A 20874-nucleotide genomic window follows, 5' to 3' on the forward strand; every position below is an offset into this window, starting at 1 on the left:
GGGAATGCAAATGCCCATTACAAAGGCTGATAAAGTAGCAATAATTAAAATTGTGGGAAATCAGCAATCATTAATTATGATATTTGCTAGTATACTAAACCTGAAAATCTTTAAAGGACATTTTAAATTTTGGTATAATCAGTAGTGGATCTTTAGATTTTGTGACAATGAGGCTGAAGACGGAGTTATATAGTCAGTAGGGGCTCTTAAAGGAAACTAGGTCGCAGTGCATGAAACCCCAATAATAATAATAAATCTTTATAAATTTATTATATGTTATATTACATTCAATTTTTTAATTAAACTTAAACTGTTTACTGTTCACAGACTTTTGATAAATTGAACAAATTCTGGGAATTTGGAAATTAAAGACTAAACTAATTCAAATGGGGGATCAAAATACTTAGAAAATAGTTCATAGTTCATATCTTAATTGAAAAAGTCATAGTATTTAATTTAAGATAGCAGACCTCATTCTTCTCATTTGTGTATTTATTTAGTTTAGTTTTACAATTAAAAGGTGTTTCTCGCTGGTTCCAGAGTATAAAAAAAAAAAACACTTCATCTTACATATTTAAAGTAATTATTTAGAGTAAAGATTGTATCTGCTCGTCGCATAAATGCAGTCGCATAATCTTCACTCAATCTTAGGTATTTTCAACCACCCTAAAATATAGTTGCGTTTCTTGTTAGTCGACCAGATGATCTCATTAGCTGTTAAGTTATGTATCATATGTCTAAATAATTGGAACATGACTGAGTTCAAATGGGGCAACGTCATGAGTTATTTTGTCTATGAGCCGCAGCTGAAATGCACCTGCCACGTTCCCATTAAGAGCCTGGCAACTTCATTAGAATTAGCGCCCCGTATTGTGTTGAACAAGTAAATATTTTGTTGAGCAACTGAAGAAACTATATATGTATAAGATACTTATGCCTATCTGTCTGTCTGTCTGTCAGCATTTCAGTCTATTTGACTGTCTGTCTGTAGCCACCCAAGCGCCGCTTTCAGAACGGAAACAGGTGCGGACACCTGAGTTCAAAACCCATCGATACAAGTGACACCACACGCGTTAATTTTCCAGCGTAGCGCGGGAAACTTTTTTAGAGCCTTGAAAAAATTTGATAGTGACTCAAAAAAAAAAAATAAAATAGACACACACAAAATATACACAAACAGAAAATTCTTGCGGCTGACTAATCGCGCATGACTCAATGCGGCAATTAAGGAATGTTGCACTCGGGGGCAATGGCTAGCAATAAAGTGGAGCAATAGCAATACCACTGTGCAACACTTTGAATTAGATTTCATAGTGCATGGCTGCAGTGTGGGAAAATGCCAGCAGATGTGATGAAAAATTCGCCTCCCCTCGAGCACAGTTTGCATTTGTGGCGCGCTGCGCGATGAAAAACAATTTTCTCCTCAAATCACAGGCGCCGACTCATTTTTGTTATTGTTGTATTTTCTTTTGATTTTTGCACCTTGCTTTTGCTTTTGCAACACTTTCACCTGCAGATTTGGCACGTAAATGGCCAAGATAAGCCAAGTTAAGCCAAGCAAAGCAAAGCGAAGCCAAAACAACATTAGCCAGCGGCAAGCTAAGTATCTATTCGATTTGTATACCCTGTAAATACTCAATATGTATAAATTAGCATAATTAAGTTGTTCCACGGAGGACAGATATCTCTCTGAAATCGTTAGGTAGTAAAAATTGTTATATTAATAACAAATTAGCGGATAAGTATTAATATCAAATGATACTATTGCTATAAATTATTAATTTGTTGTAATGACATTAAGTTATTACTCATATTTAAATAAGTTTGTCAGCGTTAGTATATAAAACAAAATGTTTTATTTGTCATTATATACAAATGTTTACTCCAAATATATTTATGTAATAATATTATATTTTTACGGGGTATCTTTTAGTTGAGCTGGCTTCCTAACAGTCAACTCGTATTTTTTTTAGCATTTAAGATTATTTTTTGCCCATTGAGATTCGAAACTTTTGCCTAGTCCTAAGTCTTTTGTTCAGGTTCTGCCCACTGGCTTTTTTTTTTGTCAACTTTTGCTTGCTGCGCGTTTGGGCCATGTTCGTTGACCTCATTTGTGATCTTTGTGTGTGTTTTGTTTTGTTGAGATTTTCAACTGTCAGTTAATTCACTTTCATTGCTTGTTGTGTTAAGGGTTTTTTTTTTATATATGTTTATATTTAAGATGGCACGGCTCAGTTTTGATTAAGTTGTGTCATGCAACGCTGATTTAATTATCATCAGCTTATTTCCATTGTGAGCAGAGCCCCAAAACTAACTAATGAGGAAGTGCTGTGAGTCTTGAGTGAAAATCTACAATGTAATATGACAGCAATAGAAAGCTTCAACTTGTAACCAAAAACCGTCAAATGGCTGAGTAGGTTGTGCATGGGTTTACCAAATAGTTAAAATGCTATCGATGGATGTTCAAATGATGAGAAACTGACAGCAGATATATATTATATGTTTTCATAAACTCAAATAAAATATTATTCATTTTTATTCAAATTTAATATTGAATATATGTCACACTAAAATGTTGTTCTTTTTTTCTTCTCAATTATAAAATATGAATTTAATGACGAGTGAGTATTAATGTCTTTTAATACAAAACGTTGAATTTAATTTGTTTTCTGAACTTAAGGTAGATAATTCTGTTTGAAAATATTTTTAAAAAATGTACATATATTATATTTAATTATTTTTCAAAGCAGTCTAATAAAATGTTTTGTAGTCACGTTCTTTGAGTACCCCATGCTATGCTCAGCGCATGCCGCATACCGCATGCCACAGGACTAACCCAAGCAGTGTTTTCAACATGCGATTGCTGGCTAATGTCCCGGCAGGACTTTCCCTAAACTCAAGCTGTGTGGCGATAGAGTCAAGTGCTGACCCACAACAAATTCCGGCTAAAAAGCTGTTAATGGCCAACAAAATATTTGGCAAACAGAGAAAAACCCATAGAAGAGATAACCTGGTTCAAATGGGTTTTCAGTGTGGTTCATTCACCAGTTTCACTCAGTCAGGTAGATTTCATTAGATTTGTTGTTGCTGTTGTTATGTCTGCTGTGCTTTTAACCTTTTTGTTTATATTTTTTTTTGGGTTGCGTATTTATTTTTCACTCGTTTCTGTTTTGTATTGTTTTTTGAATGATTTCCGCTGAATGTGATTATGATAAACAACGGCGCAAACTGACTACAGCTGAACGCGGGCATAGAGAAATGCGCAAAAGTTCACGCAAACAAAAGTTTTAGTTGTGAATGAATGTGTCTGATAGGTGTACACTCATACATGTGAGTATTTGAGTGTTTTTGGCTCATTTAAAATGCATTTTCGCATATAAATTTGGACAGTAACCGTTTGAACAAATAAGCAACGCGCGTCTGCCGTTGAGCGGTTGAGCCGTTGATGTTTTTGTGTGGGCTGGCATCGAAAAATTATTTAAATGCCGCACATTTCCTTTTGTTGTGGATTGTGGATAGCAAAAGCGTGGGATCTTTCTGCCGAACGGCCTCTTTTAATTGTTTCGAAACCAGTCTGAAGATTTGTTTTTCAAAAGTGTTGTGCGTGCTGCCAGTCAGCAAATTTTATTGACAATTGTCCGAGCAGCGAAGAATTGGGAATATTATTATCAGTTTCTCGTGCCCCACATGCTAATGAGGGAGCCCGCGCGGATAAGGAAGAATGAAAGAGAGGGGCCGATAAACCGTAAAAAGAAAAACGCATAACACCACAACAAAACAATTCACACAGATCCAGCTGCTCCAACAATGCCAACTCCAACTCCACCCCCTGATTCCAACTTATATTCTGACGTTTTTTTTTTCATGGGGGCTTCTGTCACGTTGCTTGTAGAAAGCCAAGAAGTTTTATGCCTTAAATACCCTAATAGGCTTTGAGTGGATGTCATCTATATATCACTTATACTTATTTACAGAAAATTGCCACTCATTTTCGGGCAAGTTCTCAAAGGCTTAAACAATGTTTTCAACAGTAGTTTTAGGAAAATACAAGTACATTAATTTTTAATACGGTTACAAATTGAGTGGCAATATGAGCATGCCCTCATTGTTAGGGCCAACCTGAACGCTACGTCTATTGTTGTCAAAATATGTTTAGCTATAGTGGCTCACGTTTTTAATTTTTTTATAATGTCACTAATTTATTGTACGTGCTGCACTACAAAGCACACAAACAACTTGAAGACGTAGCTCGAATCGATGCCCTGAGTTTTGCTTGCGACCCATTTAGGTGTTTTTAATAATAACACGAAAATTAAAGGAATGGCAGGGGGAGGTAGGGACAACAAGGAGGGGTCTGGGGCGTATCGCAACTGTTTGAATTTCAATGAGAGGGCGCTCAACCTCAAAAGTTGAAGAGTACTGCAGAGTGCACGGGTTGAACAGGGGGCATGTTGACATATTTTCAAGGCAATTTGTCAATTTGAAAATTAGACAGTTGCTGACTTAAAGCTGTCATTTATTTGGTCTATTGAAATGGGACAGTTTTATGGGCAAACATTTGGTAAAAATAATAATATTACTTACAAATGCAGCCCGTTTTTCACACGATATTGAAAGTGCTTTCTTAATGTATACACAAAGTTCTTTCACATTACAATGCATTGCACAAGTTGGAATTCAATATGATAATGTCTTTGATCTGATGCGAACCAAGTATAAAAACCATGTAATAAATATTGTGTGCATTATTTAAAATAGTGATAGCTGTTGCTTATTTACCTTGTGATTAGCTTGTCAGCAGAGTCTATGTGATTTACCATCTAAAATATGGAAATACTACTGCTTATAAGAAAACTCTTGAAGAAGCTATAGCTAAAATTTACATCTCCACTTATAATTAAAAAAAATAATAAAATTATTCATATTTTTTTCGAAGATTTGGAAAAATGTGCTGGCCAAAAGTAAGGCGAAAAATTCAGTTTGCATTTTTTCTGAGTGTATGAACACACAATTTACAGGGTATGTATTAGTCGACACCTTTACCATTTCATCTTTCGCCACCTCTAATAATATTTAGCACTATCTTTCTCAGGCGTAAATCAAATAATAAAATTCAAATTCAAATTATGCGATCGCCTCAACAGGCTCAAATGCCAAGCACTTCTAATTTATGATACCTCTCAACCTACCCATTCCCCTCTAACAAACAAGTGCGCTGATTAGCGTCTTATCAATGGCCACTGTTTGCAGCCGGGTTCTGCTTGTTGAGCACCCGGTGCATGTCAAATATTTGTGTGCAGCTATCAATTCCCAAAACGGAATCCGAGTTCAATTCCTATTCCGTTGCAGACGAGCGAACCGCAACCATAAAACCCAAGAGGCGTACAAACTACGTACACAAAATATACACATATGTGTTTATATATATATATATATATATATATATTTGATTTCTGATTAGGCGGACAAACAGTCGAATGTTTGACTTGACTTGCACTCACTTGCACTTTCCACATTAGAGATTAGCGAGCTTTGGTTTGGGGAGAGTGGTTTGGGGCGGGGTATGCACTGTAGGGTTCAGTAACTGCAGTCTCACTTGCCACAGCTAATTGCAACATGAGATGCACTGTCAATGCTGCCCCATTAGAGATCGTCGTCGTCTGCTTGCCACACGCTCAACTCAGTTTAGCTCATCTCATGTCATCTTCGTAGCTCCGCATTGAGATCTTTTGCAGCTGCGATTTGCGGTTGCTGCAAATGAAATCGAATCGAAGTAACATCAGTTGTTTTTTGTTGTTGATGCCACATGCATTCAGGCGTCGCAATTTGCAATTTTATGCGTTAAACACGCGCTGACTGCATGTATCCAAGTATCTCTATCTGAGTATCAATGTATCTAAGTCTCTGTAACCGTAGGACAAGCGCATCTCTAAGTTGCATGTGAGGCAGTAGCCTTGTCACATGGCAAGACGGCATATTTGCTGCTTTTGCGGTTGGCCAGTCTCAAATGGCGATTCCCATAGGATATCTAATGGAGTTCACTTAGTGTACATGGAAATAAATGCTGCGCAGTTAATGATCGGTTGGAAAATATCATATGCAAATGACTCTAATGTCTTCAGAGTTCAAAAAACTTTTGAATTAAAAAAAAACAATATTTCTCATGTGAGATACTACGATCCTGGCAAATGGAAGACTGTACTTTCTATATTTAGGATGACAATGACACCTCCTTTGTGCCGGAAACTGCGTCGCAATGAGCCGAACAACTTGGCAAGCAATAAAATTTACCCGGTTATCACCTTGCTGGAATCAAGGAAAATTACTTTCAATTAATGCACAGCCAATGAGAAGGACGCGCCCAAACCGAGGCAGATGTTTTACTAGGTAGAGCCGCAGACAAACCTGTGCCGGCTCCAACAAAAGGACAGGCAGCCTGTCGAACTGTGAGACGAGCGCGCCAAACGAGCGTTGCCTGTAATAACAGACAGCGACAAGGACCTCAAGACAGACGCGCCAATATCCTGATAGGTAGAGACAGAGAAAGAGAGAGAGAGAAACTCGTCGACAGATGTTTTAATAGACATTCCAAAGCAGGTCATTGCCTGCTGCTGCTGTAAGGATGTGTTGCACTGCGTTGGTCCTGCCATCCAGCATACAGAATTTTGTATCTTAAAGATACACACGGCAGCTGCCACACTTGAAGATCGGCATCGTCGTCATTTGGGTGCCTCTTTTGCCTTTTGTCTCGCCCGAGCGTATTCACTGAAAGTGGTTGCCACTGGCTCGGATTACAAGACGCGCACTTCTATACGCAGATACAGATACAAATACAAATACGGCTACAGATAAACAAACGGTACACTCGAAAAAATCGCCCTGAATTTCAGAAATTCACCATACTATCGTCGTCCGAGGTAACTCACCTTACTATTCAACAAGTATATTTCTAAGATCCAGGGTTTTCTTTTCCTAATTTCAGGCTACACTTTTCTTATATTTGAAAAAAAATATGTCAAATTTTCATGTTTTTTCTTTCATATTTGCACAACTTAAAAATTAGCTTTTAATTGTTTATATTAATAGCAATAATTAATATTTTAAGATTTTACATTTTTTATACAAAGATTTTAGAAAGCTTATTTAATTATTTTATTTAGTTTAGTAAAAAAAAAACTTATAATTTATCGGTGATTTGAAAAATTTTTTAAGTATTAAAAAACAAATCATATTTTTGATATTTTCAATTTATTTTATTTTTTATAATATTATTTCCATATTTTTCATATTTTCGATTTGTTGTATTTTTTATAATATTGCATTTTTATAATATACATTAAATACAAGAAAAACTTTCCAGTTTTCAGGGCGATTTTCATTTTAGATCGATTTTTTCAAAATTTAGTGCTATTTTTTTCTGAGTGTAGTCAGTTGCAGACAACCCCAATGCTTCTGTTTTGTTTATAAATAGTTGGCCCTGAATTCGTTTTTCTCTTGATGTGCAATGGGGTTCGCTAAAAGATTTGTGTGCTTGTCGCGAGTCTTGAAAGATTCGACTACTATTTGAAAAGTAAATGAACAAAATGATCGTTGCGTAATTTGAGCAGTTTTCATAGAACGCAACGCAAATTTATTTCTCCCCTTTCTAAATTTTGTTTTTTAAGCTTGGTTTTCCTAATGCCATTCTGTTTGATTAATTAGTTCCATTTTGATGGACAGTTTATAAAAAACGGATTCTATAGCAGGTAGCGTTGATCTACATAGATATTTCAAACAGCAGGGTGGTTGAAAGTCTACTTTTGATCTACTGCAATTCTTAGAAAACACAATGCATCATTTATTATTCAAATATCGGAATGTTCATAATTATATATATACTACGCTACGCTTATTAGGGAGTAATTTGAACTCACCTCCTCGTAGGTATTCTCCCTGGTACTCGACTGTGTGCTGCTGGCGATGGAGCGACGAAACATTTCGCTGTTTGGTAAAAATTAAGGAAAAGGAAATGTGTGTGAATATTTAATGGAATAGTTGGGTATGCATAATGAAATTAGTATAGTTGTTAATGTCGATAATGTCTTGTGAATATTCGAAAGTATATTTGGAGTAAGCAAACAAATTTAATAATTAATTTTAATAATTCAAGTTAATATTGTTATTGTTTTGTCTATCTATCTATCATAGATTTTAATAAACTTAATTTTTATAACGTTTTCAAAATGACAGTTAAACTCATGACCACTGTTTTTGTGGACTCCCCTCAAAATTTCTCGCCCTGCTTCCATTTCGTTCTGCACGACAAATCGGTTATGGCCCCGGCATTCTAATGCGACACGTTTAATACCCATAAATACCAATTAGTCGTCGATTGTATTGTGGAATCCAAGTGCCGTGTCCGATGTAATGCCAAAAGCGACCCACACGAAAAGCGCACGCAAACAATTAGCATAATTTATTAATATGGCAGCGAGCACACACAGACAGACAACACAGAACGCCCAAATTTCAAGCAAATTAAACTTGTTTCAAAACTAAATGAAATAATATAATAATAATAAAAAAATAAATGCGATTTTAGCTGTTAAATTGTTTACCTTAAACGCTGGCAGGCAGTGGGCGTGTTGACAGTGAGATTGGTCCTTGAATCGCTCAGATGGGCGATCGAGTTGCATAAGCTATTGTTAGTGCTGCTGTTAAGCATTATGTTGTTATTGTTGTTGTTGTTGTTATGTTTGTTGTTGTGGTTGTTGTTACTGTTGTTTAGCTTGGTCGTGTGACCGGAGGTAGCAGACAGCACCGTGGCGGGCATCTTGCCAGCTTCAAGCTGCCCAAATATGGCGCCTCTCATTAACCCGTCGATTTGGGGTTGGGTTTAGTTAGAGTTGCTGTTTTTGTTTTTGTTATTGTTGTTGTTTGATTTTTTACGGCCCACACGACAACGGCACACGAACGTCTTGCCCAATTTGGAGTGTTAAGCAGCGGCGGCTGATTGCAAGTTGTTGTGTTTTGGTTTTCTTGTTTGTTTAGTTTTTTTCTCTTTCGATTTTTAATTTATGTGCATCAACCAAAATGTTGCTAATTTTTCGTTGGCTTAGCACCTTATTTGGTGAAAGAATAAAGCTCATAAATCAGCACGAAGCACACGTCGTTTAATTAACTCGTTGCTTAAATCAAAAATGATTCGCAATGGGGGTTGGATTTTTTTGATGGCCTGCAAACATTCGTTTGTCGATTATGACGCAATTTTTGGGTGCTGCACAAGCTTAAGCACAGACACGAACCGGTCGCTTGGTTGCACAGGTGGCAGGCAGCATGTGGCGACTTTGACAACGAGTGCGGCACCGACTTTGACAACAGCTTCGACTTCTTGCTGCGCCGATAACTGAAACAAAACTGATTTATGTCTGTCACAAGGCAGCACTCAACTTCTGCTGCTGCAACTGCTGCAAATACTGCAACTGCAACTGCAACTGCTGCTGCGGCTGCTGTTGCTGCTGCAGTTAACCAATCCCGCTGCCAGTGGACGACAATTAGTTCTACATGTCGTCACACATCGTAAGCCACAGGAAGCCACAACAGAAGTTACATCAACAACAGCAATAAGTCAAGAGTGATCGATTCAAAGATACCCTGCGTGTCTATATATGTCAAATATCAATACGCCAGATATGAATTAAGACAAATTAAATTCAATTTAACATCTCTCGTTCTGCTAGTCTGCTTGAATTTTTATTGGGATTCAAGTGGCTTCCCTCTGCCTGTCACATACATTTTACACAGCTTCATATAACCCGTTTCAACCAATTTGTACAGGGCATAATAACAGCAGCAGCGACCGATAATTTTTTGGGGCGCAGCGGGGGGCGGCGTGCTTTTGTCTGCACTTTCATCTCTCTACTTACTTGCGCATTTTGTTTTGCGCTTGCTCTTCTGCCACACTCGTACTCGAACTCATACTCAAACTCATACTTATTTTATATTGCCCCCGTCCCCTCGCAGCGCCCTGGCCCACTCCATTCGCATTGCCCCTCTGGCCATATCTGTTGCGGTTGTGTAATGCGACAACAAAAAGCGATCAGATGTCCTTCTACGGATGTGCGCTTTGGCTCTTTCTTAATGATCTCCGCTTCAGCTGCGAACAACTCAAAAAAAAAAAAAGGGGCGAATGACTACAAAAGCTGCGACTGAAGCTGAAGCTACCAGAGCTGACAGCGCGAGTGAGAATGTGGCAGTGTTGCACTGCAGAGATATCTTCAGAAGCTGTCATATTCTCAAATTTCCATATATCAAAGTGGCTGAAAACAGCAGGAAAGGATTTGTGATTCTTTTGGTATTTTTTATTTTTTTTTTTATAAAATCTAAAATTAAAATCTATCCCAAGTGGAAGTGTTGTTAAATAATGAGGGAAGGGCTTAAGTTATTGACTTTTTAATGATGTGGGAAGAGAATTTATGAGTGAGCAGATGAGCATGAAACATAGAAGGATTAAATAGCTTAAGTCTGCTGATTATGCATAAGTGGAATAGATACTGTGTAGATATATTTGGTATATGACTTACCTAAATATTAAACTATTTATATATTTTCGTGTACTATTTCGTTGGCATCACTGTTGCCTTTAGTGTTGGCACTGTGTGCGGTGCTAACTAATCAAGAATCGCTGACCATTGCCAATTGCTCGTCCTTGTCATAACATGCCCCGTATGGAGTGCTCGTATCTACCACGGTACTCGGTTGATAAACTACATTAATGCCCCTTAAGTATGCCCATGTATGTTGTGGCAGTGGAATACGTGACGAGGGCCAGCTAAGCAACTACCAACTATCGACAATTGTTGCCAGATGCTGCAACTACCAAACTTGCAACTGAGCAAGTTGCAACTTACAACTGGCAGCTGCTACGGCCATGTAATTGCAGTTGCTCACACTGCCATTTACCATTGAAAGCTGCCGATTGGCAGCTAAATGGATAAAAACTGGCGCTGCTGGCTGCTGGCTGCAGGCTGCTCGCTGTCGATAGTTGCTTGCTGGTTGCATTGCATTGCTTTGGTTTCTGTGCCAACACAGATTCTAAAGGTCATTGGTAATTGCTGAGGCTGTCTACCTTTCTGTCACATTATGTATGTTGCATGTCTGGACACGGCGACACTTCCGTTTCCACTTTGCGGTAGGCCCTAAAGATCTCCTCCTGAAAAGTTGTCTGTCACCTGAAACTCGATAGCTACAGGATGAGTTTCTGGCTACGACAGGCATCAACGGAAGTCAAGCAATTTGTGCAAGTTTTTTAATAATTACACTGTAAACAATTTATAGGAAGCTGCAAGGGATTGATAATTAATTAAAAATAATATACTTATTAATTATTAAAAAAAAAAATGTAAAAATAAATAAAAATAAAAATAATAATAAAAAATAAAAGTTGAAGGTAAATTTGATTTCAGCACAACAAGAAAACGTAATTAATAATTGCCGTTAATTTGCTGTTTCTTGAACACTCAAATTTCTCACTCTGCACATTTGTAAATAACTATTTAAAATTTGTATCCGTGATCTGCAGCGATTGTTGTTGCTGCAGTTTGGCAACAGTACAGCAGCCCACGCGACTGGGTGCGGCGCCGGAGATTGTTGCCAAATATAAAGTTGGCCAAAAGCGCCAGGTTGTTGGCTGTCACACCCAGCCTGACATTTGCTGCACACTTGTTGCCGCTTTTAACTAAGCCAAATTAATTGCGATTGTCTTGAGGTTGAAATTTCTTTATAAACTAGTTGCCAACATGAGACTCTATATTGTCTGCGGTCACTCTGGTCAGGGACACGCTTGGCTGCAGCTCCGGCTAGAGTACATGAAGGAAGGAACCTAGCCAAGTGCGTCCGCATATCCAAAGATATGGAAATCAGTTTTTTTTCTGCCTGACGGTGACACGTGTTATCCAGGGTTCAACTGAGTTCAGTCTATTAATCGATAGACTACTTTGATCTGCTGTCAAGCAGCCAGTACAGTACTTGCTCGAAATGTGTACCCAGCTTTGGAGAAATTTAAATGAAAGTTGGGTAAGTAAGTTTATTATTCAATTATTATTAAGTAAATTATAAAAAAAATTGGTTCCTAACTGCACAGCTGACTGGACAGATGCTGTGAATGTCTGCGCTGAAGTCGAACTTCGACGGGAATGAAAAATATAAACATATTTAAATTATAAAAAGTGTTCACCAAACAATAAACAAAAAATCATTTATTATAGTGCTTACTGTAGCTACTAGCTAGTACCTTTGGCTAGCCCTTTTTGACGCCCAGTTAAATGCAATTTTTTTCGCAAAGGGCCGCGACTGGGGCTGCTTCTGTGCACGAACAACGCATTTTTGTGCTTGTCATGCCGGTAATGACTGCAACAATAATAGCAACAACAAAAGCATCAGCAGTAAAACAACAAGAAAAACAACAACAACTGAAACAACTGCTAAACAAAACATGCTACAAGTTTGGAGCTAGGCTAACTGCCCCAACTGAGCCATGAAAGCCAACCGAGCGCATCCATTACCAAGTTCTACTTGGCCGCGAACTGCGACTGCGACTGCAGCAGCGGCAGCGGCAGCGTTAGCGACGTCAGCGTCGCTGCATATGTTTTTGTTATGCTTTTCAAATTTTTTCGTGGCATTAAATGTAATGAAAAGCGGGCTAAAAAATGCTCGATAAGTACAAAAAATATGCACGTGATAATTATAATGGCCGCAAGACATGAAAACCAACTGCGACCTGTTTGTATGTGTGTGCGTGTGTATAAGTGTGTGTGTGCGTGTATGTGCGTGCGTGTGTATGTTTGCAGCTAATTTGGTATGTTGGGTATGGGGGCATGGTGGGAGTTTAGCTGTAAATTACTTGCTTTGATAATTTGTCTTATTAAAAAGTGCTTATTGCTTTTTGGAAAATGAGAGAAAATAAAACAAAATTGTTAAGTAATAAGGGCCAGCGGATGGGAAGACCTTATTGGCCACTTAAAAGTAGTCAACTTAAGCGAGCTGTCATAATAATAGGGTTGTAATCAAGATGATTAAAAAGAGCAGGACTTGAATTGTTGAAGATTTATAAGCTATATTGTTATAAGTGAACTTTTGTATTAACTCGAATTATTTTGAATACACGAAAATAATATTATATAATATATATATATATATGTGCTATACAAATGAGATTGATTTTAGATTATATGTATACAAGTAATATACATTCCATGTGTGAGTATATATAAGTAAACATATATAATGTATATAATATAAATTAAGTCGGAATTATCAAATTCAATGAGTTGCATACAATAGAGTGACAAAATTATAATACCCCTTGCAAATCAAACTTGTAACTATTTTTGATATAAATTGTAAGCTGATTTAAAGCTGATGATTCTGCGTATATGTGCCACAAATATTTCAAGGTTGAGGTCACGCTGCAAAATCGAAACTCGAACAGACCTTTCACAATTAGTAATGAGTCGTTAGGCAATATTTGAAAGTGTCTGGATCCGTTTCTCCATACCAGTATTCCAAATCGCCGTGTGGGAGCACAGACTAAAGTTATTTCCACTTTCTTGCCGAATAAAATGAAAACCAATTTGCACAGATCTTCTATATGGCAATGGATACTCTGAAATTCCAGACTGAGACTCGTGTAACTCGTTTGCCAACAACAATAACAACAAACAACAACAAAAACTCGCTTCACTTTCTAACATGATTAGATGGCAGCAACTGCTACTCTTTTTTCCTTTATTTTTTTGTATTCCAGCTAGACTCGTATGCTGAGTAATGAGCACTTTTTCTCAAGTTGATAATTACGATGAAATAGCAGAAAAACACACAGAGCAGAACTCATTTGGTTAGATGGCATGGGCAGAGAGAAGGAACCCTATCCATAGATGATTTGCCCTTTTAGAGGGCGCGTAGGGCAGCTTAGGTAAAATATTTGTTTATACATCAAAATACCAGTAGCCGATTTCAATTATATATACAGCTTGCCTGGCAAAGCCCCCAAAAACACCAAGAAGAAGAAAAAGACGAATTGAGGTGAGGTGATAGATTCTGACAGCAGCGTGGGAATCTGTGATGTGAGAGGAGGACTTATGTAACCCATTCGAGGGCATTGTAATTTATGTCTCTCGCACTTATTAAATACAATGAGCTGTTGTAATTTGAAATCAGCTTATTTCCAGCAAGGTCTTTGCAAATCAATCAAATCATTCAAACATGAAGAAGAACTTAGAGCAACGTAGAACATGTCAATTAGAAATGCAAATGCGAATTGGTTTGCAAAATCAGAAAGCACATAAAATAATTAGAATAAGAAGGCTTTGCAATACAGTCACTGGAAGGTTTAAGAAACATTTGAAAAAGACAAAAATTAAATAAACAAATATTAAAACGTAATGTTTTGTGTTCAAGCTATGATCAATTTAACCAAAGCGTCTTTTCCATTTATGATAGACATAAATTATGATCAATTATTGAAATAATATTATATTCTTAACTGTGGCTTACCCTTATGAACCCTTTTCATAATCTCACTTTAAGCCCACATATAACCGAACTCTTATCCGATCATTCACATGCACACGCCTAGCTAAGTACTCTTAATCTGTTTCAATAGAGTAAACCCTCTGAGATCACTTGTCGGCCATAAATCAAATCCAATTTAATGCGCGAGTAAATTTTAAACAATTTAATTTTGGCAAGGCCAGCAACCCATCATTATCAACCCCAAGATGCACACAATTGACAATTTGATAAGCCACATAAGAACACTTGAGTAAAACCAAAATGCATAAAAAAAAAAAATCAATTTGAAGCCCGCAGGCAGAGTTTCACACACATCTCGACATAAATCAATGAAACTTAAGTTGAGCTCATTGAAATGAAAATTCATAAATTCGCTCCCACGGTGCCGGTCAGGAAGGGCAAGGCCAAACTAACGGTGCCCAAGGGAACAGGAAGTTAAAAAAACAACCCAGCTTACTATAAAAAGGATACAAATATGATATATGGGTAGTAAGTTGTATGTCACGTGTGCTTTTTAATTGATTCCTGGCAGGCGATTTGCATGGGAAACAAAAACACCTAAAAATAAACCATACATTAAATGTGAAAATAAAAGGAGTGGAATTTTGCAGAGTTTTCCACGTAAAAGGGCTTGCTCGTTTGGTAATTAACAAACGCGCCCAACAAATATATTGTGGTCATATCCATAAATCTAGATCTAAATGCTAACTTTTAACCCTTTTGTCGCCAGTCAGTTAGTCTGCCTAGCCACTCGTCTATGCGTCCTCAGGCAATTTGCATAGAATATTTCTCAAAAAACCGCCCCATTGTCTGGGACATTCCTTTGACGCACTCGAGCGGAACTCGGACCCCAGGTCCACACCCGAGACGAGTTCTCAATGTAAATAAAAATGTATTTATTTTTATTTTTTCTTCTTCTTAGTTTTATTTGTATTTTTATTTAGGTGCACGCGTTAATTTATGCCAGAGTACATTGGATCGTCTGTGGCTCGCTTCGGTTAGCCGTTAAACCACATCCGAAAATTATACAATAAAATGTAAAATAAACTCGTTGGCAGCAGCAATTTGAAATTGTTATTGCTGTGGTTGTTGTTGTTGTTGTTATTGTTGTTGCTGCTATTTGCTGGAAATTTATACAAACAGCTGCGCTAAACTAACCGCAAGCAAACTGCAGCGCCAGCCCGAGGCCTCAATTCAGTTTTCTGCCTTCTGTTTTTCAACTCCCAATCAACGTATACTAAGTACTTGTAGAAGCTTCTTGTCTTCTGTCCATACCCTGAAGAGCTCAATGTCTGAATGTCAATCGCACAGTCGACAGTCAATCAGACACTGAAGACACTCGCACTCAAAACGGAAGCAGTTAAGCTTTGAATAATTTATGAAATCCATTTTGTTCTTCATGTTGCCAAAGTTGCATATTAATTTTGTCTGGAAACCTTTTTCAATTGTGTGCAACTTGATTTTCACACTTTAAAATTGAATATCTTATATATTTGCAACGCATAATTGTGAATATATTTCAAATGTATATTGCTAACAAAAATATTAAAGTATTTAAATTCGGAGAATTATTTTATAATCATAATATGCAATTTAAAACTTTAATATTATTTGTTACACCTTAGAATATATATAAATTTCAGTGTCAAATTTGTTGTAAATATTTTAAAAAAATCTCAAACAACCAATTAGCCATTTGATATACATTTTATAGTTTTAATACTATATTGTTCCTAACTTTTATCTAAGTTTTAGTCTAAATTTTCTTATCTTTTAAAAATCTTAATTATAGTCAAAAAGTAAGTTTATGTTTCATTCAATTGCTTTTGCCAGGTGAAAAAGATGAAATCCTATTAGATTTGTCCTCTCAAAAACACCAAACCGAAGGGTAATCAAACAGACCCCAACTTACATGTATCATATCATATGGTATTTAATATGCCAATGACAACGTTTTGGGTGGCTAACCACACAAATATCCACTTGGCGTTTGTTGTCGTTATCTGTTGCTGTTGCTGGTGTTGTGTTGTTGTTGTTATTATTGTTCAGTTGTTTGTTGTTTGGGCCCCAAATATGGGCAGACATTCAGGCAGGCAGCTTGTGGCTAGTTGGGTGATTTGTGGCCACTTCCTAATTTGGTTCCGCTATTTGCTGTCGCATACGTTTTCATATGTATTGATTATTTAATTCATTAAATGCGAGTCTTGAATGCCAAACAAACGTTAAGTATTTTGTATGCCAAATGCAAATGTCGGTGGAAGTTACCAGTAAGTGTTAAGAAAAATGCTGTTAAAAAGAAAATGAAATTGACACGCATTACCATTAAGGAAGTTTAGCCAATTTCGGTAGCAGCTTCGGGGTTAGGCTTCCTTATAAACTGAGTCTTAGCTTGACCTTCAGGCCAAACATTTTGAATTTTATTATTTTTTGGCTATACCTGCTTTCTATTTCTAGCAGGAGTCTTTGGCAGATTATGCAAAGCTAGACACAAAATTAAATCGCTTTAGCTGCGATAAGTTCCCAGTGGAACTATCTGCTCGCATACCAGAGACGCTCAACTTCCGGGACTGTGGGCTTTGGGAAAGAATGTGATTGCCGTACAACTTAGTTACGCATAGCTCAGCCTGTGAGAATGGGTCATGGCTTGCAGTTTATTGTTGTTGTTTTTGTTGATGTATCTGTTGGTCGCATACCAGAGCAACTAACTTAACAGAACAAACAATTTGAAGTGGCTTAGTTCTGGGTGCACACAACAATTGCGGGTTGTCGTTGGCATTGCTGCTCAGTGAGAAGTATATATATATATATAAATATATTTATATTGTTCTGCAGTTGATTGTTAGAGCGACAACAGAGTTTGTGGGAGGATTTGTTCTAGCAGTTCCACATTCAGTTGCTCAAGCTATGAGTAGTACAGATACAATTTGTTGTGCGTTATTTGGAATATTTTTTGTAACTCTTACTTAATACAATTATTAACATATATTTGTTATCATTAAATGAACTAATAGCTAATAAAATATTACATTTCTAAGAAAAAATTCATATATTCATGACTCAGTTAAATATCTAAGCTCAAGAATGCCTTTTCCTACTTTTGTAGACAAACGACATAACCATCTGTATATAAAAACGTATATTTAAGTTTATTGATCTTACTTTATGAACCATAAAATGCATGCATAGTACTTACATTTAAATGTCACAATTGATTACTCACAGTTATGTGTGCATTTGTGTGTGTGTGCGTGTTTGAGCAGCCAATGAACTCTATGACTGAATTTTATAGTCTGTGCAAACAAAAGACTTAGACAACGAACTTCGCGCATGCCAAAAAACTGGTTTTTGCCCCAGAGTCAAACGCATTTTGCACCAGTGGACAGTGCAACGGTTGTTTATATGTATCTATACCCTAAGTCAAGTGCGTAATATGCCAATAGTCGTACAACGACACCCACTATAAACATAACAGCCTCCCTTTGTGCTCAATTTAATACAAAACAATATTCTTGATCCATGGGCATGCTCGTCTGTCTGTGTATAACATCGGTCCCAGAGACTATAAGAGTTAGAGAGTTGAAGTTATGAAATTAAGACTGTATTTTTGGGAATGCAAACCCTAATTTTTTTATGATCTGCCTTAATTAAAGTTATTACACATCAATTCTCCACAGTGTTGAAATTAGTAGCTTAGAAAAATCCCAGTCCATGTTTTATTAAAAGGTATCTTCAAGTCTGGCACATTTCATTAAAGGGCACTTGTTTGTTTTTATCGGCACATTGCCTTTTTCAGCAGCACCAGCAGCAGTTCTCAATCCCAGACAGTCTTCCTCAAGGCATTGCTCCTTTTTCCCATGGCCCAAACAGGCATAAACTTGTTCGCTGCGTGACTCATGCTTAAGTCGGTGCCTGTTGTTGCCTGACACCGCTGCAAAGCAGAGCAGAGCAGCACATCTTTTTCTGCCCCAATCGATGGACAGCAACAAGTATTTCACAAGTTTCTGCTTGTCTGCAGCGTTCTGTTCTGTTTTGGTTTGGGCCTTTAGCCTGCCCTTTGCCAGCTGTTAATTTGTAGTTGCGTGGGAATGGCGCTGCTTTAGCTTTAGTACCAACGAGCCAGGCCGCTCTGATGGGCATCGTACACAGAGATTAGTTTTACAAAATATTTCACAACATTTCAGGTGCAAATTAATGGCTGGCCGGCTATTATAGCCATCTAGCTTTTGTTGTCACACGTCGCTTGTTTAATGTAAATTGCGAAAGCAACCGCGTCCATTTATGGAGGGAACTTGGAGCGGACTCCAACAAAAACTGGTTTACAATTAAAGTGTGTTTTTAATTTTTTTTTCATATATTTTTTTTCATCCATTTTATTAAAAAGAATGAGGCTGAAATTAATTATTTATGCGCGCAAGATAGCAAAAGAACAGACAATGGGCGGCTTGGACTTGTAAGTGCTGCTGCTACCAAGAATCTGAATCTGAAACGAAAGACTTAAGACACAAACTTGGCATAGCTCACTAAAAAGCGTTCACAGTTCAGTTGGCACCCCCTCCGGATCCGGTCGGTCAGTCAGTACTCAGTCTGTAATATGTAGTAGGCGCAACTGCTGGCGGGCCATAACGCGTGCCAGCGTCACCTACTACCACGAGGGGTAGCCGGTAGTCACTTGGGCAGCTGGGCAGCTGGGCAGCTGCAGGCGCTGTCTAGCGTCATACACGAGTTAACAGCCCAAAGCCCCTACCTCTTCCCTAAAGTCTAAATATAAAAAACCCGCATATATTAAGCAAGCAGGAGCAGTAAGGCACATTTTAAGCATGCATTACATACACTGAAAAATAAGAATGCCTATACATATAAAAGTGTAGCATCTACCTTATTATGTATATTCTATGCTTGCTCTATAGTTTTTGATTACTTAACTGGTTAAGTTTATTATGCGACTTTATGAGTTTATTAAACCCAATCTTAAGCCGAGAAAAAAATGGTGCATAAATATATATATATACATTAATATAAATTACATAGGAAATGCCAGAAGACAATTAAGTTATTTTACTAGAAACATATCCCCATCAATAATAAATATCGTCCGTATTTAATTTTTGAAGCAAAAGTATTTATTTCAACACCCAAAAATTTATCTCAGTGTGGCCCTGAATAAGTCCGCTGCACTTTTCAGTTTGTTATTATTAGCAGCGCATGTCGACCATGACATTTGTTCAAAATAAAAATAAATACCATATAATACCAGAGCCAGAAGCAGTCCCATGCCCAAGCTTAGTTTTGATGTTTTAATGCCTCTTCGACTCAAACGCAGTGTAGCTTGAAATGTGCCCTTTACTTGCACTATGCACAACCAATTTTCGAATAACCCAAAAAAACGGCAATAATGGTAAACAAATTGCAAAACCCAATCAAGCAATGGTCAGGTCATCAGTGTAGTATAGCCAGATGGATGGCGGCGGCAATTCCACATCACAATCCTCATCATCAGTGAGACCATTCTCATCTAAGGTGCCATTCAAGTTAAGAACACCACAGCACTTGGCCTAAAAAGAGTAATTATAAATAAAATCAGAATAACATCAAATTAATATCGAAACTAACGCCATTTGAGAATTTGCGCCACTCGTAGCTGCCTGCATGATGATTGAAGCGCTGCTTGTACTTCTCCTGTATGTCATAGATGCTATCCTCGTCACACACATTCATGTGCTGAACTTTTGCAGTCAGCGTGTTAATCAGTCGAATGCGCCGAGGTCGTCGCGTTACACGACCTATGTGATAGAAGGGATCCTGACTCCACATGGCATGCTTGGTCTTGGCGAATTCGCTGATGGCCACCTCCAGTATGGGTGGAAAGAGCACACGTGGACGGCCGGTGCTGAGTGAGATCTCAGTGCGTGGCTCGCCATTCTCATGAAACAAGTGGGTGAGATCCTTGCCGGCATGTGCCACCAAGTAATCCATGCTCTGCGGTGGAAAATATACCAAATATCTCAAGTCTTATAATTCAATTTCAGTCTTACGCAATTCCAGTGATCGAGACGATCCTTAATCATTGGCGTCAAATCGAAGACATTTCTGTAAATCACAATCCAGCAGTCCTCCTTTTTATTGTGTATACAAATCTCATCCATGAGATAGTAACGCATTTTTCTTATAGGTTGCGCCATTGCCAGCAAATAAATATTCAATAAAATATAAAATTAAATGATACAATTAATTTTCTTATGTAAGTTTGCTTACTTTTTCTAAGTTTATTTGATTTAAAGATATAAAAAGGCTTGGAAGAAAAATTTAGAGAAATTATACTCTGTT

At 37.5% G+C, this 20874-nt stretch overlaps 1 protein-coding gene across 1 annotated transcript; it reads right to left on the reverse strand.

The window, feature by feature from the left end:
- Positions 1-19665: 19665 nt before the first annotated feature.
- On the reverse strand, positions 19666-20733 carry LOC6566748 (cytochrome b5 domain-containing protein 1). Its single transcript, XM_001993165.3, has 3 exons — positions 20583-20733; positions 20161-20526; positions 19666-20102 (listed from the first exon to the last, which is right to left on the reverse strand). Exons 1-3 carry the CDS (start codon positions 20727-20729, stop codon positions 19968-19970), a joined length of 648 nt encoding a protein of 215 aa, XP_001993201.1. The 5' UTR covers positions 20730-20733; the 3' UTR covers positions 19666-19967.
- Between the last annotated feature and the right edge of the window lie 141 nt (positions 20734-20874).

Source organism: Drosophila grimshawi, unplaced genomic scaffold (assembly GCF_018153295.1).
Source record: "Drosophila grimshawi isolate 15287-2541.00 unplaced genomic scaffold, ASM1815329v1 contig_1377, whole genome shotgun sequence".
In the NCBI taxonomy this organism is placed as follows: domain Eukaryota; kingdom Metazoa; phylum Arthropoda; class Insecta; order Diptera; family Drosophilidae; genus Drosophila; species Drosophila grimshawi.